Here is a 17,200-nt window from a genome sequence, read left to right as displayed (position 1 = left end):
GAGACAATGGTTTATAAAGCTAACATCAAATCAAAAAGTCAGGAAAAGCTCCAGTTCACTAATAACAGATAATATGTGTTTTGGTTTTTTTGCATGTAAGTGGTTTATAAATGCTGACCTTGTTTCCTGCCAGAACTCCTTGATGGTGTTAACACAGTATGAATGTTGCACAGCAGTGAAAGTGGACTTAGACACTATGTCCATGTTCATGTACTGGTACAGAAGTGCTATTTTTTCATAATCATTTCCAGAGAGGAGGATATTAGTGGCCAGCATGAAGTCCCCTGCCTGCATGCCAAACTTGAAAACAGGCTGGGAGTTCCACTTCCAAAGGCTGTGTCCTCTGGAACATACCTGTGCATACAGAGAACAAAAAAAAAAAAGAGAAACTATACATAAATAACTACCTCACTCATAGAACTGTGACTACTTATCCAAAAAGTTTAAAATCTTCTTCTAACATAATATAATTCCAACATAAATAGGCTTCCAATACCTGTAGCCCACACGTTATCCACAAACAGCAGCTAAAATAGTTTTAAATATATATATTAGTTTTGTTTTTCATGTATTCAGATTTAGAAGAAGAAAATTACTGTACTGTATCATATTGCTGGTAGAATGTCAATGTTAATATCAACACATATTTTCAGGCATATGATCAGATATCTGAAGTAATTACCACATCATCCAGCAGAGGGCACTGAAAAAATGCTTGGCATTTGTAATGCTGATCAGCAGCTATATTGTATTATATAACGTCTTTGCGCTTTGTATTATGACTCAACATCACAGTTTTTGATTTGGATAAGTTGTGATTTGCTTTCCTGTTATCTGCTCTGACTCGTCGCAACAGGAAGAGCAAAACACAAGAGGAAGAAGATGGTACAGTACGGTGTGGAACGGTTAAGTTCTGGGTCAGAATGAGAACAGTATCTTTGCTGTGCCTGATGTCAAACGACAACATCGAACATGAGAGTTTATTTCCTGTTTATTTATCTATTTATTTCCTATGCACCAAAATTAACCTTTCCACCGTGGAAACACGGCTTATAACAACATAATTTTTAGTAGTGCATTGGTTGTATACACGAAAACACAAGGGCAGCATTTTGAGTTTTTCTCACTAACGTGAAGTACATACGACATCAAATAAAGTGGGCAGAATGTGTCAGATATACAGTGCATGGTATAATTAGGCATGAGGAGGCCTGGAAAACTATGACACTTCAGTGCAATGTTGTTACATAAAAGCTTCCTCACCCATTCAATGGTCGATGCAGTTCCCCGTGACTCCATGACTATGTCAAAGGGTTGAACAGCGTCACATTCAACTCCCAGGAGAGGGTCGCTGTATTCGCACTTTTCTAGCGGGAATCTGAGAAAGCCTGCAAGTTGTCTGAGGTTTTTCTCATATGCTATGGAAGCTTTTTCACCAACAATATCATCTTTACATAATACAAGGTGGTACTCTGGGCCTGATGTGATGTCAGTCATTGGGAGTTCCTCACTCTCTCCAAGATCACACCTTGACTGCTCAATGCCTGCAGCTGATAGAGGTGTCTTTGTGGCACCGTCAGATCTGAGTTGAAAACATAAATGAGTCATGGGGAGAAATTACAAACGTTATATACTTAGTTTATCCAACAATTCTCTGGGGATATTGTGCAACATGATTATGTCCACAAAAAGAAACTAGTTTTTCCCAATAAATAGCTGCAATTGCTTTTTTATGTTGTTGTTTTTCAAGAGTTAGTGTAGCAGTAGTGTCCACACTCTGATTATTTAATTGTATACTGATCATGGCTGTTCACTAGAAATCACTCGGCTGTTTTCTAAACCGAGACTTGAGAGTTGCAGGACAACTGCAGAGAGCAGGGTCTTAGGTTTCTTCTGAATCTGAAATATCTAAGTTTTATCACTCTGTGGACAGAGTTTCAAAGCATCCAGCATCCTTTTACTTTGAATGCCTTTGAATGCTGTGTTTTGTTTGTTTTAAATGCTTTAAAATCTCTCACTCTCTCTGTATTCCAGCTTGATCAGTCAGTAATTTAAAGTAATTAAATAAAGAGAGAGAGATAGACATTGAAATATTATCATAGTGAAGAGACACTGCAGTCTGCAGTCAAAACGTACCTTATACAAGAACGGACAACACGGTCTTCTTCATCAGAGCTCTCCATGTCTTCCTCTGGGTTCGACAACACCTCCTTATCAGAAAGTGATGCCCCATAAACTCCTGCTTCCTCTTCTTCCCAATCAATGGTAATACTAAAACGAAAACAAACACTAGTGATGGAAAAAAGGAAAACTCTCTTGTGATGAATTCTGATTATAGAGGATGCACATTCTGGACAAAAAAGAACAAACAATAGTGACTTGATATCTGCTACTATAAAAGATTTGAAAACCATTATTAATCATTCTGGCTTAACTCATATCTTGTATTAAGCAAGATATTGATAATGATCTTCTGCTCTGGCTCAGTACAAACCCAAGAAGTTGTTACCTCCATCAGATTTGGAGGTCTAAGAATAAACATTGAGTAATGAGTATGTTATGTAAAATAAAATGTGCCTTGTTTAGCTCTCAAAAATGCTTAATCTGCAAAACAATATGCAGAAACACCACAACCGCACAGTCGGATTGAAAGAACAAAGTTGATACTAAGTCATACCATACAATTACAATTACTATTACAACACACACTACCTGTGATATTCACTGCCATTGCTGGACTGTGACAGGAGAAAAGGAGACTGTAGGTTACCCTCAGCTCTCATTGAGGTGGACGCCTTTGAGTACTTTTCATAACTGTAAGAGGAAAAAAAAGGATGGAAGTTAAATAATTACGAGACCGGTTTAGAATATATCATGTCAGGTTATACAAATACGATTATAGACCTGTCTGTCTGGTATGTGTTCTTAGCAAGGTTAGGGAGAAAATACAGGGCCATATTCTCTGGACTTTGGTGGAAGAGCAATGGTAGGACTTGAGGAGAAGAACTCTGACCCTTTTTTTTTACTCATCAGAGACTCATAAAGTGATTTAAACTCTGTCCCTTGATACTTGAAGTACAGACTCAAGTGTCTCTCAACTCTTTTCTCACATCATTTCAATTCAATTGAATTTAATAGTGTCATGGACACACACTTTTTTGCACAGTGGTCACCATCTTCACTTAGATGTTTCATCTGAATCAAACCAAAAATAATATTTTCCCTGTTTCAAATGTCTTTTGAATGGCATTTTCACTGTCCTCTCAGTAAACCTCCCAAAAACGTCTGCAACAATATTATCAAATTCACACATGATTAAAACTGCTACGTGGAACAAATAATATGGACAGAAACATGCCTAACAGTTTGGTGGACAAATTGAATTTGTCTGAAATACGAGCAGACGATGACCAAAAAGGTACAGAAGAAAAATATGTACTCATTGTTAAGAAAAGACACATTATAGAATGAAAATGTTGACTGGCAATAACAATTATTGCAGTAATACTGATTTAGCATTCTCAATAAGCAAGAAAACAGTAACTACATAGGTGTCAATGCAGACTCAACTAATTCTCAAATAATAACAATAACAAAGGAAACGGGAGCGCTATCGTTTGAAAAGCTACATCTGCAACCTATAATAACAATAATGTAAACAACACTGCAGATTGACATGCTGACTTAGCCTTCCCAACTCATTATTAATAACAATAATCAGTATACAAGAGCTGACAGAAGAGATAAAATAAGCTAAAGCTACTCCAACAACGGGAACATTAGCACAGCTATAGCAGTAAAGGAATGACAGAATAGTATGTTAATACAATACGTGGAGGTTAACAAATCAGATGACCAACCTGTCCATGAGTAATAAGGCAAAATCTGTGTCCGCCCTCAGTCCCGACTCTGCTTTCAGTGCTCTCCAACGGGGGAAAGCTACACCAAGTGTTACCCGCGTTTGTCCTCGCTCCCGGTCGCTTTGTTTTTTAGATTGTATTCCTTCTGGTGTGCGCTTAGGCTTCTTTTTCAGCGTAGAGTCCACTTCTGAAACTTTTCGTGGCCGCTTGATGGCGTTTTCAGCCATACTAACACCGCGTCCGCGGCCGTCTCTCCGCTGAAGCTTCGCCGCTGTTGTGGTTTCCTCTTTGCCTCCGTCATCGTCGACCGTCAGTCGTGACGTAAAATGAAACACTTTCAAGTGCGCGGCGCGAAAATGACACGACTGGACACCAAAACAAAACAAAACGTGTTCCGCCTGGCAAAAATACGCAAAACATACCCCACAAATGTACACGTTTCGATATTGAAAATACATTTCGTTTTTAAACAATAAACCTGAATCCTTATCAGATCTATTCTACAGTTGCACAAACTCAAGTCATTTCTGGGCTTGATTGGAGACGTGTGGTTTGTAGAACAAAACAAAAACTATGACAATGTACTTAGAACATGAAAAGTAGGGTACTGATTTTATTTATTATTCATTGTTTTATCTAGCAAATACATAAACACATTCTCATCATGTCCCCCACTTACCTTTCAGTACAAAGAGTACATTAAAACGTCAAAGGTCATTTACAATAAAAACATAAAACACATTTCATTAATTTGGTTTGAAATAAATAAACAAAACACAAAAATAATGTGTTAAGGATGGCCCTTAATTTAATTAAATTTAATTTAATTTAATTTAATTTAATTTAATTTAATTTAATTTAATTTAATTTAAAGGTGTATTATGTAATAAATCTAAAGCAACTGGCCATAAAATCCTCCTAATATGTCACAGAGACTCAGGAATAATGTTCATATAACAAACTGAACTCACCACCAACAACAGTACAGCCAAAATATTTGCATTAAAAAAAATATTTTGCAGACTGCAAATCATGTTTATGTTTTGAAATCCTGTTTTGGCATGTGGCGCCACCTAATGCCGTCTACCAATCATTGCAGTCAGTAGAGTCTCAGCTGCCCAGCAAATACGGGTTGCCAGTTACGTCAGAAAACGAAACCTGAAAGACCTCTGTATTTTGAATTTGAATGTAGTAACTGTTGTTGGTCACATTCTTACATATGGCACCTTTAATTGAATTGAATTTAATTGAATTTAATTGAATTTGATTTAATACTGGAGGATAAATCGGTAGAAAATGAGTGAGTGAGTGTGTTTTTGTGATAGAATGGCGACCTGCAGGGCGTACCAGGGCGTACCTGCCTTTTGCTGAGTGAGTGACTTTAAATTCAGCTAGAAATATTAATAAATGTAGCATACGTCACTCACCAGTAGTTTGAGCATCTCCTCCAATCTCCACCTTCAGTATGTGCAAAGAGGCTCCAAAATTAGGCTGAAAACCGTAAGACAGACGGAGCAATGAGTCTCCACATATACTGAGCTGTAGTAGCAATGACTGACATCACATTATCAGGCCTCACCTTGAACAGGTAGTCCAGTATCTGACTGCGGTACGGCTCTGCATAGTTCACCAGTAACCGAGACGTTGCCTGGAGGAGTCAGAGACGAAACGTTACCTTCACGACCAGCCGTGATGACGATGTTGTGCCAGTTATAATATCACCCAGATATCAACCCTGAAACTCTGAACCCTCATGAACTGTCATGAGAGGCTACAAGGGCTCGAAATCATAATGACAGAGAAAAGAGGCGTGCATACTAGCAGGCAATTAAAAGCTGTTTTTACACGGTTTTACCCACCTGACCTGTTCTGCAACTCGGCAATGCATTCAACATCTGCAGTTACCCAACAATCTCTGCAACCGTGATGACCAACTATTTTAACCTTTGACCTTATCCTGCCACCGTAGCCTCCTACAGCAAACCAGAAGACAATGTCCACATTTTCTATACAATCAATGCACTGGTCTATCAAGTCAAGTGATCAAATCAGTCCTGTTACCTGCACACCGATAGCAAAATCTTTGAAATCTTGGGTCCAACAGTCATTGTTCAAATACTGGCAAGGCAGACTAAAATAAATTATTACTGACTATGAAAAACTATACTAAACTTAGCACAAAAAGTAAGGAAATTTGTGTGTGATCGATTATTTCTTTATGCTTCTTGGCAATAAATCTTATACCGTTGGAAAGCCTGTTTATGTCCCTTTTAAATATTTAATTTATTTATCCCTTTAATATATTTTTTACTGTAGTTTTTGTTTCTCTTACTTTATTACACAGTTGTTCTTTCATTTAACTTTGACATAAATACCCTAATTTGCAAGACATTTTATTACAACTTTAGTACACAACGGCTCTATTTGGAGCTTTTTCCAACACGGACCTTCAACTAAATTGTAATTCTGTTTACATGAGGATTTGTATGTTTACACAATTTTAAATATAATTTGAGTGGGGGAAAAAAGAAATATAATACAAATATTAAATCACACAGGAAGAGTTCCGAGGAGGTTAAGGGGGACCGTTTAAATTGTGGACCTTCGTCAAACCCGGAAGTGGATTAAAACTGACAACAGCAGCAGCAGCAGCAGTAGCATCTTTACTCACCCCGCCGCCGCTCAAGCCTCCAATTCCGTCAAAAACCCTCCCCAGTCCCGCTTTATCGTCCAGAAGGTATGGGAGAGGCGACACACATACACCCAGAGTTAAGAGAGACGCAAGAGCCGCGGGGAACACTGCTCTCCACGCCATCCTCTTCCTGAATGACTGCGGAATGAGTGAGAGCCTGAGTCACATGACAGGTGTTGTCACATGACATATACAGCTGTTATGTCACATGACAGCGCCATGGGTACATGCAAAAAGGACGATAACAAACCTGTGTTTACAGTTCTTGAGTTTTTGACACGTTTTCATTGTTAATGACTGAAATGTCAATAAAATGTTAAAATGGTTAATGTACACGTTTTTTTTTTTTTAAGAAACTTAAAGGTCAGCTCTATTTTTATCACTATATCCAGCATTTGCTACTGGAAAATATGAAGTTAAACGTGGCAACCAACTGGTCTCTCCATCTGTTTTATCCTAGTATAAAATATTAATTTATATGTGTGTGTGTGTGTGTGTCACAAAACTTTCACCACATTCTTGCCATTAGCCTTCACATTGAATTTCAGTTCCTTCATACTGATGTCATACCTGTGTGTGGCACATGTACAGCAACACAGGATACAGCCCTTCTTCACTTACTTTATTATATACAATCAAGTATAAAGCTGTTGCGCTTTATTAAAACGAAAAAAAATCTGCGTAATTTTTGATAAAGTTTATTGTTTTCATAGTTTTCTGTACAGTTTGCTGACAATGATAACATCATTTTCAACAAGTATTTATTGTATTTCTGAAAAAATAATGCAAAAACAACAGTGTATAAACAGCTAAGATATTTACAAAAAAGCTTATTGATAAGTGATGTGTTGTTCAGTTAACGCGAGTCCTTCCACGCAGATCTTTCTTCAAGACAACAGCTAGAAAAAGACAAGAGAACGATTAGCACGAACTATGAGTGGTAACTGAGGGTACATCCATGCTACTTTGTTTTTGGTTCTTCTGCTTCAGATATACGCCTATCGTCAACACTATCCCATGGGTTTGGCGCAGGTTTTAAAATGCTGCTATTTGTTTGAAAACTTCATGATGGCATTTTAGTCTGGACAGGCAAAAAAAAAAAAAGAGACCGCTGGAAACGACTTTGTTATTGTCACCGGGCTTTTGAGATAAGCCCTTGTTCGAGAGAATCAAGTGTTATTGACTGGTATTGCTAGCAATGGCTAGCCCGAGATACCTTCGTGCCCATGTTCTTATCAACTGGAACACACTCAACTTGGGGGTAACACACCCCCTCTCCCTCCAGGTGGTGTAAGCTGTCATGATGAGTGGCTCTGAGAGAATGATTTCACATCTACTGGAGTGCCACCCCATCACTCGAAACCAAATTCAAGATAATGCTGTGTTGAAATAACTATTTCTAACTGGTCTGCTAGAGGCAAATAACATGACAAATAACAAGCTAAAAGATCAGCTAGTTGACACAAACACTCTCTTCTTCTGTGTGTGCATACAAGTCAACGCTAATTCTTTGCTGTGTATACACATAAAATAAACACACAAAATCTCTCTCTCTCTAAATTTGAACAAAGTATCACATGATCGAATTGATTTTTATGTAAAAACACACTTGATTTTCAGTTTCAAAATTAAGCTAAACTGATGAAGCATTTGTTTTATTTTTGTGCATGAGCACTTTTTATTTGTAAATAAATGTTCAGTAATTATTGAGTTCATATTGACCCAACCGATTACAATGGCAGGATCCCACTTTAATGTGCCCGATACTGATACGGGTCCAATACAGCTCTATACAATAGCACTCTTACAAAATTGTAACAATGTGTCAAGTATAACATTTATTGAAAGAAACATCAATATTAGAACAAACATTTCACTTTTCTTTCAATAATTTGCAGTGCAAATAACATTTTTGCTTTAGCGATACAAATAACCTTAATATTGCTTCCCGAGAAAGCAATTATCAAATAAAAATATGAAATGTGCAATTATAACTAGAACATAATTTTTTAAACAATAAATACATTTGGATAACAAAGAATACTTCAAAAAATATCAATAATTTTAATGATTCAATAATTTTTAAACATTTCTTTGTTTTAGCAATACAAATAACATCAACAATATTGCTTCCTGAGAAAGCACTTAATAAAATAAAATACTAATACTACTAAAATATACTCAACAAAAATTTTGCTCAGATTCTTGATGCATTTGTTTATGGAATGATTTGTTTTGCTCAAACCCAGTAGTCCAGTGTCACTTGGCCACTCCTATTGACTACAATCTCAGATTGAGTATTTCAACTCACGAGAGTCATGGAGCATGGCAGAGTGGTGGTCAATATGCGCGACAAGTACACAGACACTCCTTATGGTCTGGTCAATAAAAGGGCACACCAAAATGTGGACTTTTGTCACTTGTCAATATGCCACAGATGTTACAAATCATGAGGGAGCGTGCCATTGGCATGCTGAGTGCTGGGTTGAGCGTTTACAGCTGTGGCAACACAACTGAATGACGCCGTATTCACCAGACATGTCACCTATCGAACACCTTTGGGATGTTCTGGATAGGCGTGTCCGCCAGCGGGTTCCAGTTCCCCAGAACGGCCGCCAACTTCAAGTGGCTCTGATTTTTTTCCATAAATTTCAAAGACATTATTCTCTATCTGTATAACAAATATTCTTCTTCAACATAAGGAAGAAATAAACAGTCAACAACACAACTAAGCCAAAATGCTGTTGCTGAATTTTATTTAAATTACATTCTTACAGTCTGTGCAAAGGAAAGCACATGATTTATAGGATTTTTGGATCACATTTGTATGTGTCAGATATCCAATCCAGATTTTGACCAGCACCAGCCAGATACAGGGCGTCGTATCATCACAATCGTGGGCCTGAGCACCTCATTTAAATTGACACAGATTGTTCTTATCTGAAAAGAATTTAGCCTGATACATAATAAAATTCAGTCATGGTCATTCTTTTTATTTACCTCTGTAGCAGCTCCTGTATTGTTAGTGCCTACATAGGTGGGATGAGGCTATCACTCTCTGGATCATCAGGGTTGGAGGAACTCCTCCTCCTCCTCATCCTCGGCACCGTCTTCCCTGACCCCAAGCGTTTCCCAACAATGGCTCTCTGTAGGTCGAGGATGTCGGTGCAGGTTTTGTGGTTCTTGATGATGTACTGATACTTTTTCAACTTCTTGTTGAAGACTTTTTTGTATCTGGTGAGACAATGGTTTAAAAAGCAAACATCACATCAACAAGTCAGGAAAACCTCCAGTTCTCTAATAACAGATAATATGTGTTTTTTTTTGCATGTAGGTGGTTTATAAATCCCAACCTTGTTTCCTGCCAGAACTCCTTGATGGTGTTAACACAGTATGAATGTTGCACAGCAGTGAAAGTGGACTTAGACACTATGTCCATGTTCATGTACTGGTACAGAAGTGCTATTTTGTCATAATCATTTCCAGAGAGGAGGATATTGGTGGCCAGCATGAAGTCCCCTGCCTGCATGCCAAACTTGAAAACAGGCTGGGAGTTCCACTTCCAAAGGCTGTGTCCTCTGGAACATACCTGTGCATGAAATGAACAAACATAGAGAAACTATGCATACATAATTCCAACATCACAAACAGAAACTTGTCTTATATATATATATATATAAGACTAAGCAATTCAATCTATTTTGAATGACTAAAAAATAAGAAACCGTCCACATGAAAACAGGTGTAGATGAATACACAGATGTTTTTTGTTTTTATCTTTAAATCATATCGGCATCTTGTCCACAGTGTTTTGGGAGCCATTGCATTTCCTTGTAGAGGCAGCCACATAAGACCATGGAATATTTGTGCTGTGCCTTCAAAGCCACCAACTAAAGAATGAGGATAGTGATGACATGACTGGCTGCATTTCTTGCTACACTGGTTTCTGAAAAGACAACATCATCCCCAGCAAAGAGATTTGCCGTGACCCCAAAAATAAGGCTTAAGGCCATACTTAATTAAAAAAAAAGTCAGGTGATTGTGCAGAGGGAAGGGAGATTATTAAAACAGAGGAACAGGACATGTGAGGTGATTTCTCACCAGGAAATTGCCCTAATTTATACAGTATATCCTCTTGTAATTTGGGCATGTACAAGCAGACTTCCTCATACAACCTCAAGCAGGTTTCTTTGATTACAGCCTTCAATGTTGATGTGACCAAAACAAGACTCAACAAATTGGACTGGAAAGTTGTACTACAGGGAGTCTGCCACACCCCTGACCTCCCAGGCGGGTCTAGTGTAATGCAGTACAGTGTTGTTACATAAAAAGCTTCCTCACCCATTCAATGGTTGATGCAGTTCCCCTTGACTCCATGACTATGTCAAAGGGTTGAACAGCGTCACATTCAACTCCCAGGAGAGGGTCGCTGTATTCGCACTTTTCTAGCGGGAATCTGAGAAAGCCTGCAAGTTGTCTGAGGTTTTTCTCATATGCCATGGAAGCTTTTTCACCAACAATGTCATCTTCACATAATACAAGCTGGTACTCTGGGCCTGATGTGATGTCAGTCATTGGGAGTTCCTCACTCTCTCCAAGATCACACACAGACTCCTCCATAACCGCAGCTGGGAGTGGTGTCTTTGTGGCACCGTCAGATCTGTGTTGAAAACATCGAAGTAAGTTTATTCAATATGATAAACCGATGTCAATCTCTTTTTGTCAACAAACTGTATTTCCAATTAGTTTTATAGAAAAAAATTGATACACAAAAACACTTAATAATACTCAATATTCTGCCCCCAAAACCCCCCTGGTTTGATAATCAACAGATATCCCGCACACATGTGGGAAAGTATAACTCTCACACTCACTAAGGGTTGACAGTTCAAATTCTGTGACAGACCAAGTGCTGGGGTGCCCCTAAGCAAGAGCAAGACATGATGATGACAATGATGATGATGTGTCTGATCATGGCTCTGCCCTGTCATCAAATGGTACAGTGAGCCAAAAACCAGTGTTAAACATTGTGAGAAAGTCCAACTTGTATTATTAGTCAACATGACCATGTTCTTTACAGTGAATTTGCTTTAATGCCCTCAGGCCAACGATATCACATACTGTATCCCAGAGGAAAACAATCCCTTACTCAAACTCTTTCATTAATTATGTTATCAGGCTGTTAAATTCCCAGTGTCACAGTAGTTGCATGTTTCCTTCTGACCATACGCTGCGCTGCTCCAATCGCAGCTTGAATCTTGTAATGATGCTGTCACATGGTTATGAATGCAGTGATTTATTTATGTAATTGTTGTTGATTTCATGGCTGGGAACTGTTAAACATAATTAAATAAAGTTAAATAAAGCTTTCTGAAACTGAAACTTTTGTCATTTATTGTGCGTGTGAAAGTGAAACTAATTCTAACATGAAGTTTTAGTGACTTAGCAAAAGTAATCAAGTTTGTGAGAGAAAAATCCCCCAGTGCATTATAAGCATTGCTTGTTTATTTATTTTAAATTGCTTTTTTTTTCTTTTTTTAATAGACCACAGATTTTTCCAAACCAGGGAACAAGGGTGCTGTGCCTCCATGTAATCGGTGAGCGTCCCCTTGTCCAGGTGCCGATTGAAACCCAAGTCACACTATGAAATATGTCATTATTACAGTTATATTGTTCTTGTCAATAAAGATGTTGTATTTAGGGATGCACCGACAATTCACCACCAATAAAACAGTTCCAACAAGATGCGAGTACACTGTGGAACAGCACCTAGTAAATGCTGGAAAGTCTCTTTGCGTGAAAGCAGATCTATAATGTTTATAACTATAAACAAAAATATAATAAATATGGCCTAAAACCACGCTGACACCCCCTAATCAACTTATTTTAATGTCTCAACAGCCTACATATTGTTATTGGAGGGTGTTTTTATTTGTTTTGTTTTATTCTGGTTCAGACCTGGAAATTCTAAAAACATGTTGGGCTCAGATTCTACTTAATTAAGTGCAAGATTTCATGTGCAATCCTGGTTTACACTGTAAAAATTAAGCTCATATTTTACATGCACTTCTTCATCGTTTGTTTGTGTGCCATAAAAATGAATAAACAAAAATGAATCAGACTGCAGACAAAACTTACCGCACACGCAGAGGAGGAGGAGTATCACAGTCTTCTTCATCGAAGCTTTCTGTGTCTTCCTCTAGGTTTGACATCACTTCTATATCAGAGATGGGGTCCCCCCTGTCATCTTCACCCTCCCAGTCTATAGTTATACTAAAAAGAAAACATACATGCGTTATGGAAAAATCATAAATATACAATGATGCATATTAGCGGTCGACCGATATGGGTTTTTTTTTTTATGGCCAATGCCAATTCCTTTTTCTTTTTTTTTTACATCAGCCATAGCCGATGTCCGACACCCGCTGCCGATATTGCTTTTTCTCCCTTGATTTACATGATAAAAATGACACAATGATAACAAATGTTACACGTCTCAATTTAACCAAAAACAAAACATTTATTAACAAAACAGTTTGAACAAACAATGTCGAACATTTAAATATATAACAATATAAACAATGAATTGCAGATGTTGCACCAATCCTTGCCTGGTGTTGGCTCAGTAAAGTGCTGTCACACAGGGTTGCCCTTCTTTTCAGCCATTTCTTTAAAAGGAAGAAACAAAAACAAATTCCGTATATTTTTATTGAGTGCTTACATCTTCAGTTTAATTTATAAATGAAACAGTTTATTTTTTTCTACATGAAAAAAAACCTTTTTTTTTAAAAAAAAAAAAGGTTGAATGTAAAAATAAAAAATTAGAAACATAAATAAAAAAATAAAATGAATTAAAAATAGCTTCATGCTACAAAGAATAAATAGATTAAGAATCTAGTCAATTATTTAGGAGCATCTCATCAAACATATCAGACAATGAGGGTGCATGCCCCACATCTGGTGCACACAGATGGGCATTTTATTTCTGCACACTGCCCCTGCACTGTGCTGTTCTCTCTCCTGCACTGTGTGCCATGTGCTTCTCCGTCTCCAAGCAGGCTCTCCATATGCAACGCAGACTGGAACATTTCTCTATGTGTAGTTTCATCCCCACATCCAAATAATGACCATTATGACAAGGATCGAGTACAGTTGCGATGAAGTGCCGGGGAATCCGAATAGATCTTAGTAAAACATGTTGACAGACTCTTAAGAGTAGAATGCACTTGTCATTGTTTTCACTCCTTGGTCTCAATCTTTGTGTAGAAGACGCTTTAGCGCTGCAATTAAGGGAATAACAGATGCATCAGATGAGCTGACCTCTTTAGTTAACTGCTCAAAGAGAGAGAATGTTCTCTGGTGTGAACCGAATGTTGCGGGGAGTTCATAATCTGATTCTGCACCGTATGCAGCCAACAGAGTTATATAAACCCACATTGACGCGCTAATTTCAATGTCAGAGAGAAAGAGAACGAAACACACACCTGATGGCTGCTCGCTGTTCAGAGTGACGCAGAGACCGACAGACTTTCAAAGTGTAAGGCAATAAAATAGCTAAGTTACAGTCACAAATACATTGAAAGTTCAAAACTTACCATTAACTCTCATGGAGAGTAGTTGTTAGCAGGCTTCCAAAATTCCCAGCTGCTCTCTGCCAGGGATCGAGGGGCAACGCATGCACAAAAAAAAGTTAGGCGAATGCGCGAATTGGCCGATGCTGATACATGTAAAAAACTCAAATATCGGTCGACCCTTAAAGGTGAAGTAAGTAGTTTATAGTGACATCTAGAGGAGAGGCTGGAATTTACAACAAAGAACTGCTCCTCTGCTCACCCCCTCCCTTCCCTGAGCGCTACGGTGTCCGCAGCCGGTCAAATGACGTCGTCGTTGTCTTTCTCCGTGTCAGCAGATGAGGTTAGTGAGGCGAGGGAGAGGGCGAGATACCGAGGCCGTAGCAGACGAAGCAGAGAGAGTGGAGGCGGGACTTCCGCTACAAGTAAAGCGACGCTTGATTTGTTCTCTCGCGTTTGTCCTTACAGGCTCCGGTAGAAACATGGCGTCTCGCTGTGGCAATGCAACCGCGGCCCGCAACCATGTTATTTTACATGACTTTTTTAAACACTACGAAAATGAAACAAACTATATTATACAGCGACTAGACAATGCAGGAGCACATAATATGTATAAAAGAGTGGATTTTGGGTCATATAAACCCATAAATACTACACAGTGTCCCTTTAATGCATGTTCTGATTATGGAGGTTACACATTCTGGAAAACAAGAATAACTCCAGAACAAAAAGTAGCATGTCATTAATAAAAATGTAATTGGATATCTGCTACCATGAAGGGTGAACAGATGAACAGATTTGCAAATCATACTTTTCCAGGATAGTATAACACATCGAGCTTTCAGCTTGTTTGTTCATCCTCATACACATTCATAGTCTTCCATACTCATACTCAAATTAAAGTTTGAAAAAAAGTATGCATATGGCCATATGAATAAGTAATTTAAATTCTGTATAAAACAAGCATAATCAATAACTCTTGCGAAGAATAAACATGAGCAATGACCAGAGAATGTAAATTAATGTGTTGTGATTCACTTGCTAAAATGCTTGCTCTGCAAAACACCATTACCTGTGATATTCAGTGCCATTGCTGGACTGTGACGGGGGAGGAGGAGACTGCAGGATGCCTTCAGCCTTCGCGGAGGCTAAGACCTTCATGTACCTTTCATAACTGTAAGGGGGGAAAAAGGATGGAAGTTGAAATCAGTGATAGGCTGGTGTAGAGTATGTCATGTCACACTGCACAAACAAGATGGCGACAAAAGATGTTATCTCATGTCAGTGGTGATTGTTTATCAGTCTGTCTGTGTGGTATGTTTTGTTACCCATGTTATGGCAAAAAAACAGGGCCAAATTCTGCACACTTTGGTGAAAGAACTTTAGCACTTAGGAAGAAAGACCCTGACTCATTACGGACACAACTACTACTGTTGCTTGATGCTTTACACGTGCCGACTCGGCCAAGTGAAATAAACGGACTCAAAACAAAGTGTCTCTTAACTCCTTTCCCTTCAATCATGCACCTGTGGAATATACATCACACAGTGTGTCTGAAATTCACAATCTCCAATGAGGTGTTTGATCTTCAACTGTCACATCATCATTTTCATCACCTTCTTTTGGCTTCTCCCTTTCGGGGTCACCTCAGTGCCTCTGCCTCCATCTAAAACTGTTTTTAACATGTTGTTCTCAATAATCCGAGCATGAGTCTACAAGTTTTCTGGCCTGACTTTATTTAAATATATTATGATTATTATATTAATATAATATCAATGTTATAATGACGTTAGTCATAATAACAACAACAACAACAACAATAATAGTGAGCTTTATTTGTTAAGCACCTTTCCAAAAACAGTGACAAGTCAATGTAAGAAAAAGCAGATGAAAAAACATAGCAAAAAAGACTAACAACTAAAAAAAATATATTCATTATAAATATGCTCTGTAATTGTCTTTGTACAATCCTCATAAAAGTCTTTTGGTTTCGTTTTCTTGTCATTATTTTCTTTGACAATAATTTATAAAAACCCTATTAGTAACCCTTCTTAACCCCTACCTGTAACAGGGAGAACAAGATACTGATTGGCAGTAAAACACGTGTCAAACTCAAGGCCCGGGGGCCAGGTGTGGCCCGCCACGTTATTTTATGTGGCCCGCGAGTGATTACTTGGTCTTAAAAATCTGTGTTAAAATAGGTATATGCTGCTTTTAGGCGTATGTTGACCATGAACTACATTTCCCGGCACTAGATCACAGAGTGTATGCATCATGCGAAGAATGAAATGGAGATTGAGTCTGTGATCACAACAGAATGTGTTCACAAAAGCCAAGAAATGGCCCGTGCTTCAAAGTCTTTTTTCTGAGGGTGTGTTTTTGAAGCAGTGCATGCTGAAGGTGTGTGAGCAGGTCTGCCCTGACCAGATACAGACTTTTAAAACTGTTAGTTTGTCAAGAAACACACATCGCAGACCGGGTTACATCTATAATGCATCATATTTGTAACTTGAATAAGTAATAAATACAGAAAGTTATTTAACAATATGTTACGGAGTAGTCATCTTTAATTTACATTATATTTGGTTACATTTATTCTGTATGACAGTTATCTGGCCCTTTGAGGGTAACCATTATGGTGATGTGGCCCTCAGCCCTGCTGTAAAACAACAACAGTAGAACGCTGAAATGCTGATTCAACGTTCCAAACTAATGCCAATAAAGAAAATGGGAACAGTTTACTATGCAAATGCAGATTCAGCATTTCCAATCAGAATTAAAGGAAACGGGACACTATAGTTGGACATACTGACTTGGTATATTCCCAACTCATTGACAAGCAGACAGAAGCATTAACTGACCAAAATGATACAGGAGCTGACAGGACACCTAACATAACACGAACATACTCCATTCAACGGGAACATTTGCACAGCGGTACGAAGGAAGCGGAAAAACAACAGCGCAGCATCGTACTTCTAATATTAGATGACCAACCTGTCCATGAGCAATAATGCAAAATCCGTGTCCGCCCTCAGTCCCGACTCTGCTTTCAGTGCTCTCCAACGGGGAAAAGC

General features: G+C 38.3%; 3 protein-coding genes across 3 annotated transcripts in view; all 3 read right to left on the bottom strand.

Moving 5' to 3' along the window:
- The window catches only part of LOC310942770 (uncharacterized protein), a 2,022-nt gene extending 649 nt beyond the window's left edge, over nt 1-1,373 (bottom strand). Inside the window, exons 1-2 of the mRNA XM_083908203.1 lie at nt 1,264-1,373; nt 119-354 (exon numbers count right to left, since the gene is read on the bottom strand). Coding sequence (XP_083764329.1) covers nt 119-354; nt 1,264-1,299 — 272 coding nt within the window. The 5' untranslated portion in view covers nt 1,300-1,373. The remainder of the gene's footprint in view (nt 1-118; nt 355-1,263) is intronic.
- The window catches only part of galcb (galactosylceramidase b), a 23,393-nt gene extending 16,783 nt beyond the window's left edge, over nt 1-6,610 (bottom strand). Inside the window, exons 1-3 of the mRNA XM_083907499.1 lie at nt 6,532-6,610; nt 5,440-5,508; nt 5,288-5,351 (exon numbers count right to left, since the gene is read on the bottom strand). The gene's annotated coding sequence lies outside the window, so the exon portion shown is untranslated. The remainder of the gene's footprint in view (nt 1-5,287; nt 5,352-5,439; nt 5,509-6,531) is intronic.
- On the bottom strand, nt 1,494-17,200 carry LOC310942399 (uncharacterized protein; the record flags this gene model as incomplete). The annotated part of the gene is made up of 11 exons (XM_083907779.1): nt 17,121-17,200; nt 15,196-15,297; nt 12,691-12,825; nt 10,894-11,212; nt 9,906-10,141; nt 9,586-9,786; nt 7,065-7,122; nt 6,532-6,690; nt 5,440-5,508; nt 5,288-5,351; nt 1,494-1,582 (listed from the first exon to the last, which is right to left on the bottom strand). The coding sequence occupies exons 1-11, from the start codon at nt 17,126-17,128 to the stop codon at nt 1,494-1,496; spliced, it is 1,440 nt and encodes a 479-aa protein (XP_083763905.1). The 5' UTR covers nt 17,129-17,200.

Source organism: Microchirus variegatus (assembly GCF_963457635.1).
Source record: "Microchirus variegatus genome assembly, chromosome: 21".
NCBI lineage: Eukaryota > Metazoa > Chordata > Actinopteri > Pleuronectiformes > Soleidae > Microchirus > Microchirus variegatus.
Note: the sequence above shows the minus strand (reverse complement) of the source record. Positions and strands in the feature narration are given on the sequence as shown.